The following is an 18062-nucleotide window of genomic DNA, read 5'->3' as shown; positions in this document are numbered from 1 at the left end:
CGGCCCAATTTACCATTCTTCAAGGCTCACCAGGCTGTGGGCCCAGGGCCAACAGGGATGGGAGTGGAGGGTGGGGTGGAGCGTGGGGAACTTTTCCGGGAAGAGGCCCAGCAGGGTCTTGGCTGGCGGCCCCGTTAGCCACGGCCCAGGACCCCAGGGTGGGAGAGTGAACGGAAAGGTACTCATGCCTAGAGCGTTTGCAACATCCTCTGTAATGAGGCAGATACAGCTCAGAGGTACTGGGTCGAAGGACCCCTCTCCCCAGCCCTCCTTTCAGGTGTCGGGGCCTAAAGGGGGTCCAGTTCCAGTGCGGAAGGCTGGGAAGTAGGAAGCATCGCGGACCAGACAGCCCGCCTTCCCGGTCTCCCGGGTGGGGGTTCGGGGGGGCGTGGTGCTGCGGCCGGGGCTGAGAGGGGTCGGTGCGGCTGCTCTGCCTCCTCGGGAAGTGGGGCCCGGCCAAGTCCTGCGCGGGGAGGGGCAGGCTTTCTCCTGCCCGCGCCTGGGGGGACCCTACGCCTGTGTCCGAAGGAGGCCAGCGTCCAGCAGATGATCGCGGGGGGGTGGGGAGTGGGGGAGGGGGGCGGGAGAGAGGCGGGGAGGAGAAAACCCACAACAAAACTTGCGTCGCGGAGCGCCCTGCTTGACTTGAATGGAAGGAGCCCGAGCCCGCGGAGCGCAGTTGAGACTGGGGGAGCGCGTTCGGCCGGTGGGGCGCGGCTCTGCGCCGGGGCGCAGCAGGTACAGGGCGCTGGCGGCCGGGGTGGGCCGAGGGGCCGGGGGCTGAGCCCGGGCAGCGCACTCAGACGTCTCCGCCTCTCCGGATGGCTCCAGCAGCTGCCTAGGGCGGGACCGCCGCATCTCACCCCCTCTGTAGGACCCTGCACCCAGGGCATGGCCGGAGATCTCCTCCTCTGGAGTGCGACCCCTGCGCAGTCAGGACCCAGGCAGGGGCCTTCTCGTCTCTGAGCAGAGGCTGGTCCCGGTCCCCAGGCCCCTCCCGCTGCGCACATCTGGAAAGAATCTGAGGGCGGATGGGGGCGGGGGCTGGAGTGGGAGGACGCCGGCGGGCGACAGGGAATGTGGGGGGCAGGTGGAACTGTGTAGGGGCGGGGACCCCTGTCATGAGAGCCTGGGCCCGAAGTATCCCCGCGTCTTTCCACGTCAATTCATCAGGCCCCCTAGCGAGTCCGACCTCCTCCTCTTTATTAGATAGAGAGACTGAGGCCCAGAGAGGGGCAGAGGTCTGGCCCCAGGGCGCGTCGGCCGCCGGGTGGGTCCCCTCCGGGGCTTGGCTTCCCCGGCCACTGTGCCGCCCCAACTTAGTGCCAACCGCTAGTTGAGCTAAAGGTCTCAGCTGGCGGCCTGGAGTCCGTCTGTCTGTCTATGCGGCTGCTTCCCAGCTGGGACAGCTGGACGGAGGAAGGGGTGGGGGTCCTCGAAGCGCGAGGAGCGAGATCCGCGCCTTCCTGCGAATGCGGCAGAAGCCCCTGGTTCCAAGTCCCCGAGCCACAGCCCGGCCTGGGGCGGGGGACGAGATCGTGGCGTTGGAATACCTGACGCGCCGTCAGGTGGAAGAGGAGGTGGTGGTAGGGCTGCGAGGCTCCTGGCAGCCTCGGGGGCTGGGGCTAGGAGAGGCAGCCGCAGCCTTCTAGAGAGGAGCCGGCGCGGCAGCAAGGGGCGAGCACCCTGGCCCCCGGTGCGCGCAGCACTGACTGACCGACCTGGTCCGGGAGGTGCGGAGGATGCTCACCCAGCGCTTGGAGTGAATTACTAACCTGTCTGCCCTTCGATTACCGGCTGGCCAGGGAAGGGGAAGCTGTGGTCTCCCCTGCTCCAAGAGGCGCCACTGGTGTGAACCGGGAGAGCCCCTGGGTGGTCCCATCCCCTATCCCTCCTTTATATAGAAACCTTCCACACTGAGAAAGCAGCGGCGAGGCAGGAGGGCTCATGGTGAGCAAGGAGGCCGGCTGATCTGCAGGTGCACAGCATTCCGAGGTAGGTCACTCAGAAGAGCCCGTGGACTGCCCTGGGAAAGACCAGGGGGGACTGGTCTGGGGGTTCTGCTCCCTCATGTCCACTCTTAGGGCCCAAGACCCAGTCTACTCTAGCCTAGAGTGCAAGTTAAGAAATGTCAGAGTCACACGACTGTTTTCATGTCATCTGTGGGAGCACAATTTATCCCTTCTGCCTGAGTCTAGGGTAGGGGATTACTAAAGGTGGCACTTTTAGGCTTGGTGTAGTCATACATGAGAGTGCTGGCCGTGTCCTCCTTGGAACCCTTAATGAGTCCCTGTCACCAACACTAGCATGGTGGTGGAGGCCCTTGGCCACCTAGGCCTCCCGCCCTGTTGACCCTTCCTTAAACACACGTCCCTCTCCTCTAGCCCCACCCCTGCCTTTTGATCACACCGTACCTCTGCCTGGAGGGCTGTTTCTCCCACTTCGTCCACTTGGAGAACTCCTGCTCAGTCTTCAAGGCCAACTCAAGGCTCTGGGCAGGAGTCAGGAGACGCACATTTTACTCCTGGCCTTGGCTTTAACACACTAATTTGCAAACTGGGGGAGTCAGAGCAGATCATATTGCAGATCTTTAGATCTTTTCCAACTCTGCCTTTCACAAAGTCATTCATTCAGCAAACATTTCCCCAGCACCCACTCCATGCTTGGGGAGACAGGGGAGGCTTAGCTGAGACTTGAAGGATAAAGCCAGCCAAAGTTGCCGTAGAAGCACCCAGAAACACCCTAACCCAGCCAAGGGGGCAGGAGAGGCTTCCCTGAGCAGGGGCATTTGAGCAGGAGCTTTCTAGGGATGGGCAGCAATGCCATCCCTTTGTGCTTGAGCTCCAAATCTGCAGAATAGGAAGACGAACATGTAGTCCCAGGATTTCTATTAGAGTCAATAAGATGCAGCTGTTTGGGGCCCAGCACAGAGCAGGTGGTCAGCTGATTTGTACTGAATTTGAGTGGAGAAGGAAGGTAATGCTCGGGGCTGAGGATCCGCCTCTTGATTTGGGGCTCCCTTTCCCTTCCTTCTTCTAGTCCTACCTTAACCTCACACTTTGGGCCTTGAGGTTTGGCTCCCTGGTGGTGGTCAGGGGAGACAGTGGGTCCCACTTACTTTCTCAGTAACAGTAACCCCTGGTATGTCACACCTACTTGATGCCAGCAGTGACAGGCTGAGACTGCTACTTCATTTAATTCTCACAAGTAGCTCCCAACTCCATTTCTTAGACTAGTAAACAGAGGCTCGGAGCAGTAAAGTGGCTCATCCAGGCTTACACAGCAGTCAGAATCGGAACCCATGCCCTTCTGTCTCTAAAGCTTTCCACATGAGAAACACTCACTGCTGGCTGAGCTGCCCCGCTGTCCAGGGGTTTGAGATGTTCCTCACCAGGTGGACTTGAAACTCCTGGAGACCAGGGAGCTCCCCTGTTCTTCCCCACACACCTCCCACATGGCTGGGTACACAGAAGGGGTCTTGAGGGGCTTATCTTGCTCCATTCTTAGAAGAGCAAGGCTGGGTACAGTGGCTCACGCCTGTAATACCAGCACTTTGGGAGGCCGAGGCAGAAGGCCAGAAGTTCAAGAACAGTCTGGGCAACATAGTAAGACCCCATTTCTAAAAATAAAAAATTAGCCAGATGCCAGGTGTGGTGGCACATGCCTGTAATTTCAGCTACTCGGGAGGCTGAGGTGGGAGGATCACTTGAGCCCAGGAGCCCAAGGCTGCAGTGAGCCATGATTGTGCTACTGCAGTCCAGCCTGGGTAACAGAGTGAGACCCTGTCTCAAAAAAAAAAAAAAAAAAAAAAAGTTGGAAAATTTAGACTCAGATGGGTCAGTGGTATGGCCACGGTCACACGGCAAACCAGGTAGTAGGGCTGGACCTTCCCAGGGCCTCACAGCCCTGAGAGTGGCTGGCCAAGCTGGAGGGACCACTCTCCAAGCCCTGTCTGTCCTTCCTACCTCTCCCTCCATTCCTGCAGTCCAGCACCTCTCTCTCTGCCAGGGGCAGGCCCCTTAGCCCTCACCTGTCCCAATTGCACAGCCTCACGTCCACCCACAAACCTGCCTGTGTCATGCTCCTGCCCTTCAGTGGTCCTCGTCTTCCAATGATAAGGCCCACACTCCCTAACCTACCCTTCACATCTCTCCTTTGTGGCCTGGGCTTGTGGCAACTGTGCCTTTTTGTATCACTCCCAGTCCCTATCCCCCACCAGACAGTCTTGTGAGTGTGAACTGTCTTGCCTCTGGGCCTTTGCACACACTGACCCCCTTGCTTGTATGACCGTTTCCCTTTTGCCCGGTAGTCATCCCTTAGAATGGGATTATAATACTCAGCTTATACATGATGCTGCAGACCAGCACTGTCCAATAGAAATATAATGTGAGCCACAAATGCAAGCCACATATGCAATGCAAAATTTTCTAGAGGTCTTTTTTTTTTTGAGACGGTCTCACTCTGTTACCCAGGCTAGAGTGCAGGGGTGCAATCACGGTTTACTGCAGCCTCAACCTCCTGGGCTCAGGTGATCCTCCCACCTCAGCCTCCTGAGTAGCTGAGACTACAGGTGCATGCCACCTTACCTGGCTAACTTTTTGTATTTTTTAGGGAGACAAAGTTTCACCATCTTGCCCAGGCTGGTCTCAAACTCCTGGGCTCAAGTGATCTACCTGTCTCAGCCTCCCACACTGGGATTACAGGCATGAGCCACCTTGTCTAGCCAGAAGCCACATTTTAAAAAGTAAAATGAAACTGGTAACATTTATTTAACCTGTTCAAAATATTATCATGTAATCAATATAACAATAAATGGGATTTGATGTCATTAATATTAATATTAATAAGGTATCCTACATTATTTTTTTGTACTACGTCTTTGAAATCCATGGACACTACATTTTACACTTACATCCAGCCACATTTCAAGTGCCCAGTAGCCACATGCGGCCAGTGGCTAATGGAGTAGACGGTGCAGCTGTGGGCCTCTGAAGGGCAGAAGCCACACTGAGTCTTCTGTCTGGGTCCCCTGCTTCCTGTCATGCTTGGCCTAGGGGAGAGCAGCGTAGCATTGTTGATACGACGTGGGCTGGGAGCTCAGCTTTGCCACTTAACAGCTGTTCACTGGCTGACCCCATTGGGCCTCAGCTCCCTGAGTTGTAAAGTGGTGATGATAACATTTTCAGTATGGTGCAGAATGTTAATATAAATTCAATATTTTTATGGACACAGTTTACAGATTTTTACAGATACCAAACGGAAGGCGAGGAGGCAGAACAGCCTGCCTGGTGCGTGCACAGGATATGTGAGACCAGAGCTCCTTCCCCTGGATTCTTCTCCTTGGCCTTCTGCCCTGATTGAATTTGGGACCTGGGCCTGTGCCCACACTCCCGCTCTCAGAACCCCGGACTACAGTGGGGTCAGATGGGCAAGGGGCTGACAGCTGTTGAGCGGGCTGTGGAGTTTATGATGTGCTATGGGAATGATGGTCTGTAGACTGATGTTGGGTCAGGGGGCAGGGGCAGCAGGGGTGTGGCAGAGTGAGTGTAGGGCTGGGCTGCTGTGGGCGCCACTCGCTGCTGCCGACTGATCCCTGGAGCCCGGAAGCTGCAGGTGTGCCAGGCTCCCTGGTTCTCTGCTGAGCCAGTGGCTGAGACTTGAGTCTCCATAAACCATGTGGGTCTGTTGGGTCAAGTAAGCCTGGCTGCCACCCCTCCTGTCTCCTCTAGGGCCTCCTACTCCTTGGGACCCCTTTTACGCTGCCCCCCCACCCCCAGTCTGGGTGGGCAGTGGTTATTGGTACTGGGGTCTGCTGCCCCTTCCAGATGGAGGACAGGGATCTTTTCCAACTCACCTGTGTCCCCAGTGCCCAGTACAGGCCCAGGCACAAATAGGCCCTTACTTCAGAGAACTGGATGAGTCACCAAGTGAGACAAAGTGGTGTCTGAACTCCCACAGCCACCACAGGGCAGCAGGAACTCAGAGGCGGCTACAATGTCTGCAATATCTTCTGGGAGGAGGTGGGCCTGGGATTGGGTCAGAAAGCCCAAACAAAGGGCCAGGCCAAGTGACTCATGCCTGTAATCTCAGCACTTTGGGAGGCAAAGATGTGAGGATCACTTGAGGTCAGGAGTTTGAGACCACCTGGGCAACACAGAGCGACCCCATCTTTACACAAAATTTAAAAATTTGGCTGGCATGGTGGTGCACCCCTGTAGTCCCGTCCCAGTTGCTTGAGAGGCTGAGGCTGGAGGATCACTTCAGCCCAGGAGCTCAAGGTTACAGTGAGCTATGATTGCACCACTGCACTCCAGCCTGAGTGACAGAGTGAGGCCTTGTCTTAAAAAAAAAAAAAAAAAAAAAAAAAAAAAAGCCCAGCAAGATCTATAAGATCTAGACAAGGGAAGGAAAAGGAGCAGGAGCAGAGGATTCTGGAGTGAGCAGTGGTGTGGCAGGGGTGCAGACCATGCCCACGGAACAATTAGTGGCAGGAAAAGCTACCGTTTATTGAGCACTTACTATGTGCAGTACATGCATTTCACTGACCCCTCTCAGTCTTCCCATAAGGACAGTGCTGTTATCATCCCCAAGGATGGGGGAGAAAGCTGAGGTTTAGACGATTATAGTCACATAAGAGCCAGAGCTGAGGCCAGAGCCAAGGTTGCAGCTCTGGCCACTAGCTGCAGACATTAACATCATTGTCAAGCTCCCTAGTTCACAAAACCCTCCTAGACCCAGGGTCTTGCCAGACCCTTCTAGCTGCTTTATGGTCATGGTTTCTGATCTGGTGATGGGGAGAGAGGCTCAGCCTGAGCCAGTGCTTGTGGCCACTCAGCTCAGGAGTGAATGTCCCCCGTGCTGGAGGCGTCCACAGCAGGTCCTTGCCGCTGTCCCTGCTGCTCACTTAGTGCAGCATGTTACTGTGTGTCATTGCTGCAGTGGTGACAGCAGCTCCTCATCACCTAATAGCATCACCTTATTACCTCATCACCTAAGCCAGGTGCTTTGCGTCTTACTCCACAGAAGCTGTGTGTTTAGATGTATTATCTGCATTGTACAGACAAGGAAACTGAGGCTCAGCAAGGTCAGAGGTGGGATTCAAACTGGGATTTGCGGGACCTGAGAGTCAGTGAACCTGAGCTACCAGCATGTCTTATCAGAGCCCAGAGATGTCTGAGTCCCTGTAAAGAGAAACCAGGAACCCACCAAGAGCCAAGCCTACGCCACGGGACTGCTGGGACAATGGCATCTTCCAGCATCTTCCTCTATGGGCCTGAGATCATCCCCTGCACCCCGTCCTTGCTGGACCCGGGGGCCATGCCAGGGAGTGGTCTCTGGCAAGTGGCAGTGGTCACTGAGCACATCAGGCCCTGGTGAGGGCAGCTGAGGGGACACACATCAGGAATGGGACTTGGGAGGCCATGAGGGCAGCAGCAGCTGTAGTCGCTGATGCTTACTCTGTGCTGGGCTCTGGGCTTGACCTATACCCAGACACAGAGAGTTGCTCACAGCTCTCTGTGGGAAGAAGATACCTTTGCTATTCAAAACCCAACCCAACTAATGCTAAGCTCTGGGTGAACACAGTAATGGGGAGCCCCGGGGCATCTCAGTGTCCCGCTGCTCCGCCTCTCCCCATGTTCATAGCACTGGAGTTGGTTCCTAGAAAAGAAAATGCTGATTGCACAAGACAGAGGAAGGGCACTCTAGGCAGAAGGAACAGCATGTGCAAATGCCTGGAGGGATGAGCTATTCAATAGTCCTGTAGAACTGGGGGCAGTTGAGGGGACAGTTGGAAGAGAGTCAGGACCAAGTCAGGAAGACCTGAGAATGGCGAGCTGGAGAGCTGGGACGCACCCTGCCAGCGCTGGCTCACCATGGCCTGTGGCTGCTGGAGGAGGCAGGGGGTCTTCCCACACCGCCGGTGCCAGGGTAGCAAGGGCTCAGCACAGTCCAGGTCATGTCTCAGCTTCCCCTTCTAGGAAATAGGGATACAGACTCCTTAGGGCCAAGCCTGCTGAATGAAGTCTGCAGAAGGTTTTGCAGACCTGCCAGAGGACAGGGCTTTACCTCGTCCCCCGCCTCTGGAGGGCAGCCTGGTGGGGGTTGGGCAGGTGTGGAGGACGGCAGTCAGTCATCGGCTGGGCTCTGAGGACAGTCCAGAGTGGGTCCTGCTTTGTGCTCAGGAGGGCCCCGTCATGACTTTCAAGGGCCCCAGCTGTGTCCACTGTACCTCACAGGTTCCGTCAGCCCTGTCGCCCAGGCGCATCTGACTCGGCACCCCCTGCAGGCAACATGGCCCAGAGCCAGGCGCTGCTGCTGCTCCTGCTGCTGCTGCCGCCACAGCTGCACCTGGGACCTGTGCTTGCCATGAGGGCCCCAGGATTTGGCCGAAGCGGCGGCCACAGCCTGAGCCCCGAAGAGAACGAATTTGCGGAGGAGGAGCCGGTGCTGGTCCTGAGCCCTGAGGAGCCTGGGCCTGGCCTAGCCGCGGTCAGCTGCCCCCGAGACTGTGCCTGTTCCCAGGAGGGCGTCGTGGACTGTGGCGGCATTGACCTGCGTGAGTTTCCGGGGGACCTGCCTGAACACACCAACCACCTATCTCTGCAGGTGAGGTCGGCGTTGCACCCGTGGTCACGGGGGCTACCCCACACACCCTTGGCTCCCATCCCAGAACCCTGACACTCCCAGCAACCTGTTCACCCAGAACCTCCAATATGTGCGGCTCTCCACTCCCAACCACAGGGTGCTGGGGCAGGTCAGATTTCTGGGGCCCTGGCCACACCAGCTGACACCCTCCTAATGTCCCAGTCACGGAGCACTGTGATAGTACAATAAAACCCACTTTGCTCACTTAGAGTCTGGGCTGGGCCCAGTAAGTCGAGCCAGGCTCTGTCTGAAAATGGACACAGACCTGCCCAGCAGCTGACCCTCTGAATGCACAGCCGCCATTACACGGCCAGGAAAACCAGAGCAAAGTAGACCTGACAGAATACTCTGGGGCCTCGGAGGATGGAGCGCTGTCTCCAGCCAAGGGGCAGGCTAGAATTTGGAACCTTGAGAGGTGGGACACAGTGTCCAGACCGGGAGCACCCTGGAGTGCAGGTGCACCCATCCTCGCCTTGTGCGGCCCAGCAGCCCTGGGGAGATGGAGGGGCTGCGGCACCTGTTCTCAGAGGCCATCAGGCCCGGTGCGGGAGAGTGACTTGCCTACTGTCATCCACACTGGTGGGTCTGAGCTGGCGGCCGTGGGAGCCCAAGGCCAGGGCAGCCACTGAGAGAAAGGGCCATACTGAGGGCAGCTCTTACTGTCGGTTCCTTTGCTCTTTCATCCACACATCAACTCTCTCAGGCGCCTGCACTGGGCCTCTGGTCCTGTGTGGGGGCTGGGCATGGAGTCAGGGCTGGCGTTCCCTGCCCTGTGCTTACAGTCAGTGGCGAGGCAGAGACTTCTTAAACAGATAGAGGCACCAGATGGAAATGGAAGGACTCTGTGTGGGGCCCAAAGCAGCCTCCTAATCCAGCCCCAACCCAACCCAGGAAGGCTTCTGGAGGAGATGGTACCTGCCCCAGCTTTCCATGCATTCCAAGGAGAGAGGGGACTGCAGGGCCAAGGAGGGGAAGGAAAAGTGGTATCTGGCTTGGGGAGCAGCTGCGGTTGCCTGTCACGAGGTGGGAACGCTCCAGGAGCAGGCCTGGAGGAGATAGCATGTCGAGTTTGAACTGCCTGTAGATGTCCATGTGTGGGCTCCCTGAAGGCAGGACCCACACACCTGTTGTGATCACTGCTGTGCCCCAGAGCCCATATGCAGACCTGGTGCAGAGCTGGCTCTGGGGGTCTGCTGCCATGGGGGAGAATTCCAAGGGAGGTGCCCAGCAGGTGGACTGGATTCTAGGACTGGAGCTATGGGTAGGGAACCGAGTCCAGGGCACACCCCACTAGGCTGATGCTGCTTCCTTGCGGCCCCCTACCCCCTAGAACAACCAGCTGGAAAAGATCTACCCTGAGGAGCTCTCCCGGCTGCACCGGCTGGAGACGCTGAACCTGCAAAACAACCGCCTGACTTCCCGAGGTGAGGGGCCACCCAGAGCCCAGGGTCAGGGACACCAAGTGGGGCCTTGGGGGCCTGAACGATGCTGGGTGCCCAGGGGGAGAGCTTGGCCCTGTGGATCTTGGGGTGTGGATGGAAGAGAGCAGGCCCAGGCCGGGCTGGCCGTGGGGCTGCATGAGAACCAGCATGAGAACCACGGGCAAGGGGGCTCCCTATTGTTGCCTGAATACTACATGGATATTTCTTTTTTTTTTTGACATAGTCACTTACTTTAATAACAATACATATACCATGTTATCACCATGGAATGTAAATTCAGGTTAGACAAGAGAATTTCACAAGTGTAATAACATTCTGTAGTATATAAAAGTTTGTGTATACTGTCTGGCCAAACCAGCATATGCTCATAAGTCATTCATCAATTCCATTACAGGTCATTTGTTTAGTTGAATGTTTATAAGCAAAATAAAATAAATAAATAAAATAAAATAAAATAAAATAAACGAAAAATAAAAATAAGCAATGCACACATTTTTAGTGTTCACTTACCTTTGCATGAGTTAAAATACATGATTCTATTTCAACATGACATTTAAAAATGATTCTAATATAACAGCAGCAAAAATATAATTCTGCAATTACGAAAGAACTAAACTAGAATCCATAAGTTATTTTCATGTTTACAATTGTGATTCTTTAATAAATACTATTACTATGCAACTCTATCGTAAGCTTTCTAAATTTGGTTTAAACACACACATAGATAATATCAGTTGTGGGAGGCTTTACAAGTTATATTCCATGCACTTTTGGACAAAGTTCTAAAAGAGCCAGCCAGTCCACAAGACAGGCAGAAAAAAGTTAAATAAACTGGGGCAAATAGGACCCTTATATAACATCCAAAACGTGCGATTCTGCAGCAACTGGGAGTACGTCAGGGTTGGCCTGGACAACCCCAGTGCCCTCCCATCCTTGTGTCTCCAACCCTTTCTACTCCTTGGACTTGAGACTCAAAGGTCTGCCTGCCTCCTTGACATTTTCCCTAGACGTCCGTGTCTTCTTTATAACTCATTTCATCTGAACAGTTTAAGAAGGTGGACATTTCAACACCATCAAGTGCATTCAGGTGACATGTTTCAAGATGTCTAACTAGGCCGGGCGCGGTGGCTCACGCCTGTAATCCCAGCACTTTGGGAGGCCAAGGCAGGTGGATCACCTGAGGTCAGGAGTTCGAGACCAGCCTGGCTAACATGGCGAAACCCCGTCTCTACTAAAAATACAAAAAATTATCCTGGCGTGCTGACAGGCACCTGTAATCCAAGCTACTCAGGAGGCTGAGGCAGAAGAATCACATGAACCCGGGAGGCGAAGGTTGCAGTGAGCTGAGATTGCGCCATGGCACTCCAGTCTGGGCAATAAGAGTGAAAAAAGCTGTCTAACTAAAGCAACCTCCTCCAACAAGACCAAGACAGCATCTCTCCTTCTAAGGCTTAGGATTTGCCCAGAATTCTTGGTACATGGACTAGCCCATACCAACAGTCATGGCTCCTATAACAAAGCCTTGGGCTGCCACAAGCATGTGGATCAGATGAAGGGACATTTTCGTATTTCTCGTGCTCTTCAATTGTGTAATCCCTATGCAACAATGGCTGCAGAGCCTACCATTCCAATGGGACAAATGGTGCCTCTTTAGCTTTCTGAAGAAGTTTGGATCCCTGATCTTCATCATGTGAAAAATGGGAAACCTCTGTGTCTGTTGACATAGTGATTGCTTGAAGAATCTCCCTAGAGTGAGAAAACCTCATACACGCCAACCAGCTTCTGATCCCTCCCGTGCACCCCAGGCAGGTGTTTCTAAGACCTGGGGGATGCGCAGGAGAGAGGCTTCAGGGAAGCTGAGCTTCCAGAACTTTGTCACAGGATCTTCGGTTCCGAGGGCCTTTAGAACCCGAGAGTTGTAGAGTCCTCACATTTTAAAAAGATTTTTTTTCCTGATGACGAAAATAACATCTGATTGGGATAGGAACTTTGTAAAATAAAATGGAAAGAGAAAATTTCTCATAATTTTGCCACTTGGAATTAACTACTATTGACATTTTGGTAAATTTGTTTCCATTTTTAAAAAAGCAGTTTTCTTGAAGTATCATTTATATACCGTAAGATTTACCCAATTTGAAGGTATAATTGGCTGAGTTTTAGTCAGTGGTGCAGCCATCACCACAGTCCAGTGGTCTTTTTTCCTTTGTGTTTTAAACTCGTGGCTGAACACATGCTATGATATCACAGCCTGCTTTGTTTCTCTTAGCCGTCGGCTCAGCCGCCTCTCTCGTGTTGCTGTCACCTCTCATTGACCATCATCTACATAGTGGCAGCGGGTGTTCCATGGAGAGACATGCCAGTTTATATAACTGTTCCCTCTTGTTAGATATGTGGGTGAGGTCCAGCATCTGGGGGTCTTGGAGCCCAGAAACAAGAGTCAGAGGCCAGCCTGGCAGGGCTCCCGGTAGCAGCCGAGTCCTGACACATCTGCCAGATGGAGCAGGGGTGAGCCAGGTGGTGAGGAGGCCCAGAGTCGCAGCCCCACCCCGTGTGGAGCCATTCCCGGCCCGGCCCCGCCCCCCTGCCTGTGGATGGGGCTGTGGCCTTCTGGGGCTCTCCTGGAGGGGAGCACTTCTTTCTGGCAGGAAAGGGTCAGGCTGGGTGCTCTGCCACTGGCCTGACCTCTCAGGGGTCATCCCCACTCAGAGCGAGGAGTTAGTCTCTCAGTAGACAATAACTGCCTGCTCCTCTGAGCCTGGGCTCATGTGAGCAAGGAGAAAGAACAGGGCTAGGCAGGCCCCCCAGCTGCTTGGGAGGGGATCTGAGCTGCCTCTGCCTCCCCAGTCCTGGCAGGTGGGTGGGGGAGAAGGGTGGGCGCTTGCTGTGCTTCCCTGTAGCGTCTCCTCCATCCAGGGCTCTGACCGATGCCTGTCCTTTGAAGGGCTCCCAGAGAAGGCGTTTGAGCATCTGACCAACCTCAATTACCTGTACTTGGCCAATAACAAGGTGAGGGGCTTGAGGCAGGGTGGGGGGTATGCTGCCCTGTCCTCCAGGAATTGTCTTCCCTGAGTTCCATGAGCTTTCACCAGGGCCTTTCTGGACTCCCTGCTGCGTCCCTGTTGCTGCTCAGACATGGCCCTGGGTCGGGGGTGGGGGAGACACGGACCCCATGCCTATAACTCAGGGCATCAGAGTGTGTCAGGTCATGAAGACAGAAGCCAAGGCCCACAGGAGTGTAGAGGGGGAACAGCTTGTCCCCACTGGGGAAGGCATACCTGGAGGGCTTCCTGGAGGAGATGGTATTTGAGCAGGGGCATGGAGGGTAATAGGATTCTAGGCAGGGGCTCCAGGGTGGGGGGCACTGCAGTAGAAGGAATGTCATGAGTGAAGGCACAAGGGTACTCATGTTCAAAATATTTGGTGTGCTCCAGAGCTGTGTCCCAGCCCCTTCTCTCTCTGAACTCTCTGGAGGTGACCTGTGCCCTCCCATACTCTGTCTCCCATCTGCATCATGGCCATGTCCAGTGGCTGTCTCCAACTCTTTCTGCTCCTTGGACTTGAGACTCAAAGGTCTGCCTGCCTCCTTGACATTTCCCCTAGACGTCCAGTGGAAGGAAGCTACAGCTTCCCACCCACAGCCCCCAGACCCAGTCCTCCTCTGTCATCCCAGCTCTGTAAGGGGGCATCTCCAGCCACCTACAGCCCCACTGGTCCAAGCTACAAATGGTGCCTCCGGGCCCTGAGCTTCCTCACTGTGTCCAGTCCCATTGAGGTCCTCAGCTCTTACCGCACTGGCCCCCATTCCTCACCTGGACGCTTGCCTCCTCACTTGCCCCCCCATTCTTGGAGCAGCCAGAGCAACCTTAAAGTCACACCCATTGCTTCTCGGCCTTTTGGCTAAGATCAGGTGTAAAAGCCACACCTGCCTCTGCCCTTATCCACTCGGGATGAACCCAGGAGGATGGTCAGGGCAGCGGACAAGTCCTGAGGGCCTTGAATGCCAAGCTGAATGCTGAGGAGAGCCAGAGAGGTTTTGTTTTTGTTTTTGTAGAGGGGGTGGGACAGGTTTCAATTTGAGAAAGATGGCCTGGTTGCAGGGAGACACAGTGAAGGGGCCCCGGTGGGCAGCAGGCAGTGGGACCCACAGCTGGCCTCTGCTCCTCCATTGCTCTTTCGGCCCCAACTCTTCCCTTCCCAGCTGACCTTGGCACCCCGCTTCCTGCCAAACGCCCTGATCAGTGTGGACTTTGCTGCCAACTATCTCACCAAGATCTATGGGCTCACCTTTGGCCAGAAGCCAAACTTGAGGTCAGAGGTCGGGGGTGGTCAGGGCTCGGGCTGGGGCAAGGGGAGGGGCTGAGGTGGAGGCTGCCATCCTGTGTGAGGCAGAGACAGGTCCTGAAGGAGGCCCTGTGCTCAGGGCTGTGGTGGAGGGACACCCGGGGCCCTAACAGAGGAGGACAACTCGGGCCAGGAGGCGAGGACGGGGAGTGTTGTCTATAGGAATTGTGGTGAACCAGTGAGGATGTCCCCACTCTCCCAGCCCCTGGGGAAGGGAAGCATCTTTCAACAGACAGAACTGCCTTTTGCTGAGCTGCGTTGGGAGGAGCAACCGCCCCCCAGCATAGGTGTGCGAGAGAGCAGGGTGATGCAGGCGGGGTGGGGGGCTGCCGGGGAGCCACCTCCAGGACAGTTTGGGGGCTGGACAACCCTAGTGCCCTTCCGTCCCTGCGTCTGCCATCTCACTGACTCTCTCCATCTGTCTGAGGACCCAGGACCACTGTACATGGCCCCATCCCACAGACGGAGGCTCAAGAGAGGCCACACAGCAAAACTGAGCTGTGTCTGTCACAGATAAACCTTGTTCCTTGTCTTCCTTCTAGTATGTTGGCTCCATGAGGGCAGGGTCTGTCTCACTGGTCGTGTCCACTGTTATGCCCTCAGTCTAGAACAGCTCTGGCATCTTGTATATATATTTGTTTATACACCTTATATATGTATATGTATATGTCTATATTTAATATATTATATTACATAATATATTAACTATATATTTGCTGAATGGATGAGGGCCACCTCCTCTGAGACAGGCCCTGTGCTGGCACTAGGGCCAAAGAGGCAGGCAGAGACAGGCCCTGTGTTTAGGAAGTCCTAGGAACTCAGAGCCAGGCTGTGTGGGGTTGACAGGCAGGGATGAAGGGGCCGCGAGTCAGGCAAGGACTCCAGGGCTGAAAGGGTCAGGGGTCAATTGAGACCTTGAAAGGTGTGGAGGGGCCTCTGCCAGGGGTCAGGAAATACTATTTCTCCCACTAGCTTATGGGACCACCTGTGGTGGGGCACGGCCCCTTCTGGTCCTTGGTTCTGTCAGCTGTGTAGGCAACATCTGAGGTGCTTCTAACTCTGTACCCTTGAGTTTGGATGGAAGGAGAGCAGCCCGGGCAAGGGTTTGGAGGCTCACCAGGTGAGCTGGCGCAGGTCCTGGGGAGCCCAGGTGGGTGAGGACCTGTGCCTCGACCCCCAGGTCTGTGTACCTGCACAACAACAAGCTGGCGGACGCCGGGCTGCCGGACAACATGTTCAACGGCTCCAGCAACGTCGAGGTCCTCATCCTGTCTAGCAACTTCCTGCGCCACGTGCCCAAGCACCTGCCGCCTGCCCTGTACAAGTTGCACCTCAAGGTGGGCAGGGGAGGGGCAAGGAGGGGCACAGCAGACCCCACGGCCAGGGCACTGGGGCAGGGGCCTGCAGGGGAAGAGCTCAGGCCCACATGGGCACAGGTGCTGCCCAAGTGGGGCCCTGGGGCTGAGAGCAAGGAGTCTACTGCAGAGAAGTGGGCAGAAACCCGGGCACCTGGCCAGTGGGTTGTGTGTGGTGTTGGTGGCCCCACACCTGGGTTGCTTCAGGTCTGGGTGCCTTCCTGGTGGCTTCCCAGACTCCTCTCCACACCTCATCCCGAGGCCCTGACCTTGCCCTCGGCCCTCCCTCACACTCTCCTCCCTTCCCTTCCATCCCCCAGAACAACAAGCTGGAGAAGATCCCCCCGGGGGCCTTCAGCGAGCTGAGCAGCCTGCGTGAGCTGTACCTGCAGAACAACTACCTGACTGACGAGGGCCTGGACAACGAGACCTTCTGGTGAGTCCTTGTCTCACCAGGTCCTTGGCATGACCACGGGGCCCGGGAAGCTCCTTCAGGGCCAACCATCCAGCCCAACCCAGCCCCTCAAGCAGGTCCCCTGCCCACCTTCCCTGGAGAAGGAACTTTAAGCCTTGTGCCTCTGTTGACATTTCTGTCCCTGGGAACAAGGACTATGTAGAAGTAAGGCCTTCCAAGATTCCAGTGAGGCAAAGAAGCGTTGGCGAAGGCTGGCTTCTTGGTACGAAATATAGACTCGGGCATTCTTGCTGAAGGCAAATACATTTTCTTTTTTCTAAGGGACCAGGGTAGCCATAAAAGGCTATCAAAAGGTTAAATAGTGGTCTTCAAGTAAACCCCTGTGTGTCAGAAAATGCCGAATCCTTCCTACACCAGAATATCATTGAGTCAACCCAAGGAGCAAGGACTGAGGGCTCACAGTCAGTGAGCAGCAGAGCTGGGAAGAGCTAGTGGCAATTCCCCAGCCACATCTCTTGGGAATCGTGGTGGAAACGAGCACAATGTGGGCTCTTGCCAACCATCCTAATTCTCTCCCTGCCCCAGGAAGCTCTCCAGCCTGGAGTACCTGGATCTGTCCAGCAACAACCTGTCTCGGGTCCCAGCTGGGCTGCCGCGCAGCCTGGTGCTGCTGCACTTGGAGAAGAACGCCATCCGGAGCGTGGACGCGAACGTGCTGACCCCCATCCGCAGCCTGGAGTACCTGCTGCTGCACAGCAACCAGCTGCAGGCGCAGGGCATCCACCCACTGGCCTTCCAGGGCCTCAAGCGGCTGCACACGGTGCACCTGTACAACAACGCGCTGGAGCGCGTGCCCAGTGGCCTGCCTCGCCGCGTACGCACCCTCATGATCCTGCACAACCAGATCACAGGCATTGGCCGCGAAGACTTCGCCACCACCTACTTCCTGGAGGAGCTCAACCTCAGCTACAACCGCATCACCAGCCCGCAGGTGCACCGCGACGCCTTCCGCAAGCTGCGCCTGCTGCGCTCGCTGGACCTGTCGGGCAACCGGCTGCACACGCTGCCACCTGGGCTGCCTCGAAATGTCCATGTGCTGAAGGTCAAGCGCAATGAGCTGGCTGCCCTGGCACGAGGGGCGCTGGTGGGCATGGCTCAGCTGCGTGAGCTGTACCTCACCAGCAACCGACTACGCAGCCGGGCCCTGGGCCCCCGTGCCTGGGTGGACCTCGCCCATCTGCAGGTAAGCGGAAGGGAGGGGGCTGGGCCATGCCCACGGAGGGGGGTACTGGCATGGCTGCCCTGAGCCCACCTGTCTGAAGGGTGAGGAGAAGGGCTGGGTGGTGAGGGAGGTTCCTCTGGTATGGCCAGGCTGAGCTCATTCACCTTCAGGTATCTGCTGGGGATGCTGGCTAAGGTGAAGCTGGGCCTTAGGGGAGGCAGGAGGTGGGTCAGGCAGAGGGTGTGGCTGGCATGCCAGGGTGAGCCCAGCCCACCTGCAGGTACAAGAAAGGGGCAGAGTACAGCTGGTGTGGCCAAGCTGAGCTCACCACCTGCAGATACAGGTTTGAGAAGGTACAGATACAGGCTGTGGAGGTAAGGAAGGTCATGGCTGCAGGTAGGGGCCCCAGGCTCAGGAGGACCAGGGGCCAGTTCGAGTGGTATGTATGGGAGAGTCAAGCTCACCCCTTTGCAGGCACAGGAGTAGGTATGTGGAGAAGGCTGGGCGTTGGGATGGGAGGTAGAAGGGACAGCCTGAGCTGTGGGCCCACCTCACCAGTCTGCAGAGGGCTGGAGGTGGGGATCTACTCATGCTTTCTGGGGCTGGCCAGTCTGGGGCTGTGACCACATGGTCAGAATTAG

At 55.9% G+C, this 18062-nt stretch overlaps 1 protein-coding gene and 1 pseudogene across 7 annotated transcripts in view; one reads left to right on the top strand and one right to left on the bottom strand.

The window, feature by feature from the left end:
- Positions 1–18062, top strand: part of PODN (podocan) — a 33743-nt gene that overhangs the window by 9849 nt on the left and 5832 nt on the right. For 2 of the 7 annotated variants that reach the window (XM_054554532.2, XM_054554528.2), the window contains exons 3-9: positions 8238–8607; positions 9977–10070; positions 13030–13094; positions 14287–14396; positions 15610–15766; positions 16105–16220; positions 16785–17442. In XM_054554532.2, coding sequence (XP_054410507.1) covers positions 8238–8607; positions 9977–10070; positions 13030–13094; positions 14287–14396; positions 15610–15766; positions 16105–16220; positions 16785–17442 — 1570 coding nt within the window. Of the gene's footprint in view, positions 1–458; positions 739–1109; positions 1996–8237; positions 8608–9976; positions 10071–13029; positions 13095–14286; positions 14397–15609; positions 15767–16104; positions 16221–16784; positions 17443–18062 lie in introns of those variants that run through there. The other 5 variants (XM_009250210.4, XM_024246803.3, XM_054554536.2 and 2 more) reach the window with 5 other exon arrangements.
- LOC103892597 (HIG1 domain family member 1A, mitochondrial-like) lies at positions 11533–11827 on the bottom strand (annotated as a pseudogene).

This window comes from Pongo abelii, chromosome 1 (genome assembly GCF_028885655.2).
Source record: "Pongo abelii isolate AG06213 chromosome 1, NHGRI_mPonAbe1-v2.0_pri, whole genome shotgun sequence".
NCBI classification, from domain to species: Eukaryota; Metazoa; Chordata; class Mammalia; order Primates; family Hominidae; genus Pongo; species Pongo abelii.
The sequence above is the reverse complement of the archived record's forward strand: the minus strand, read 5'-3'. Positions and strand labels throughout refer to the sequence as shown.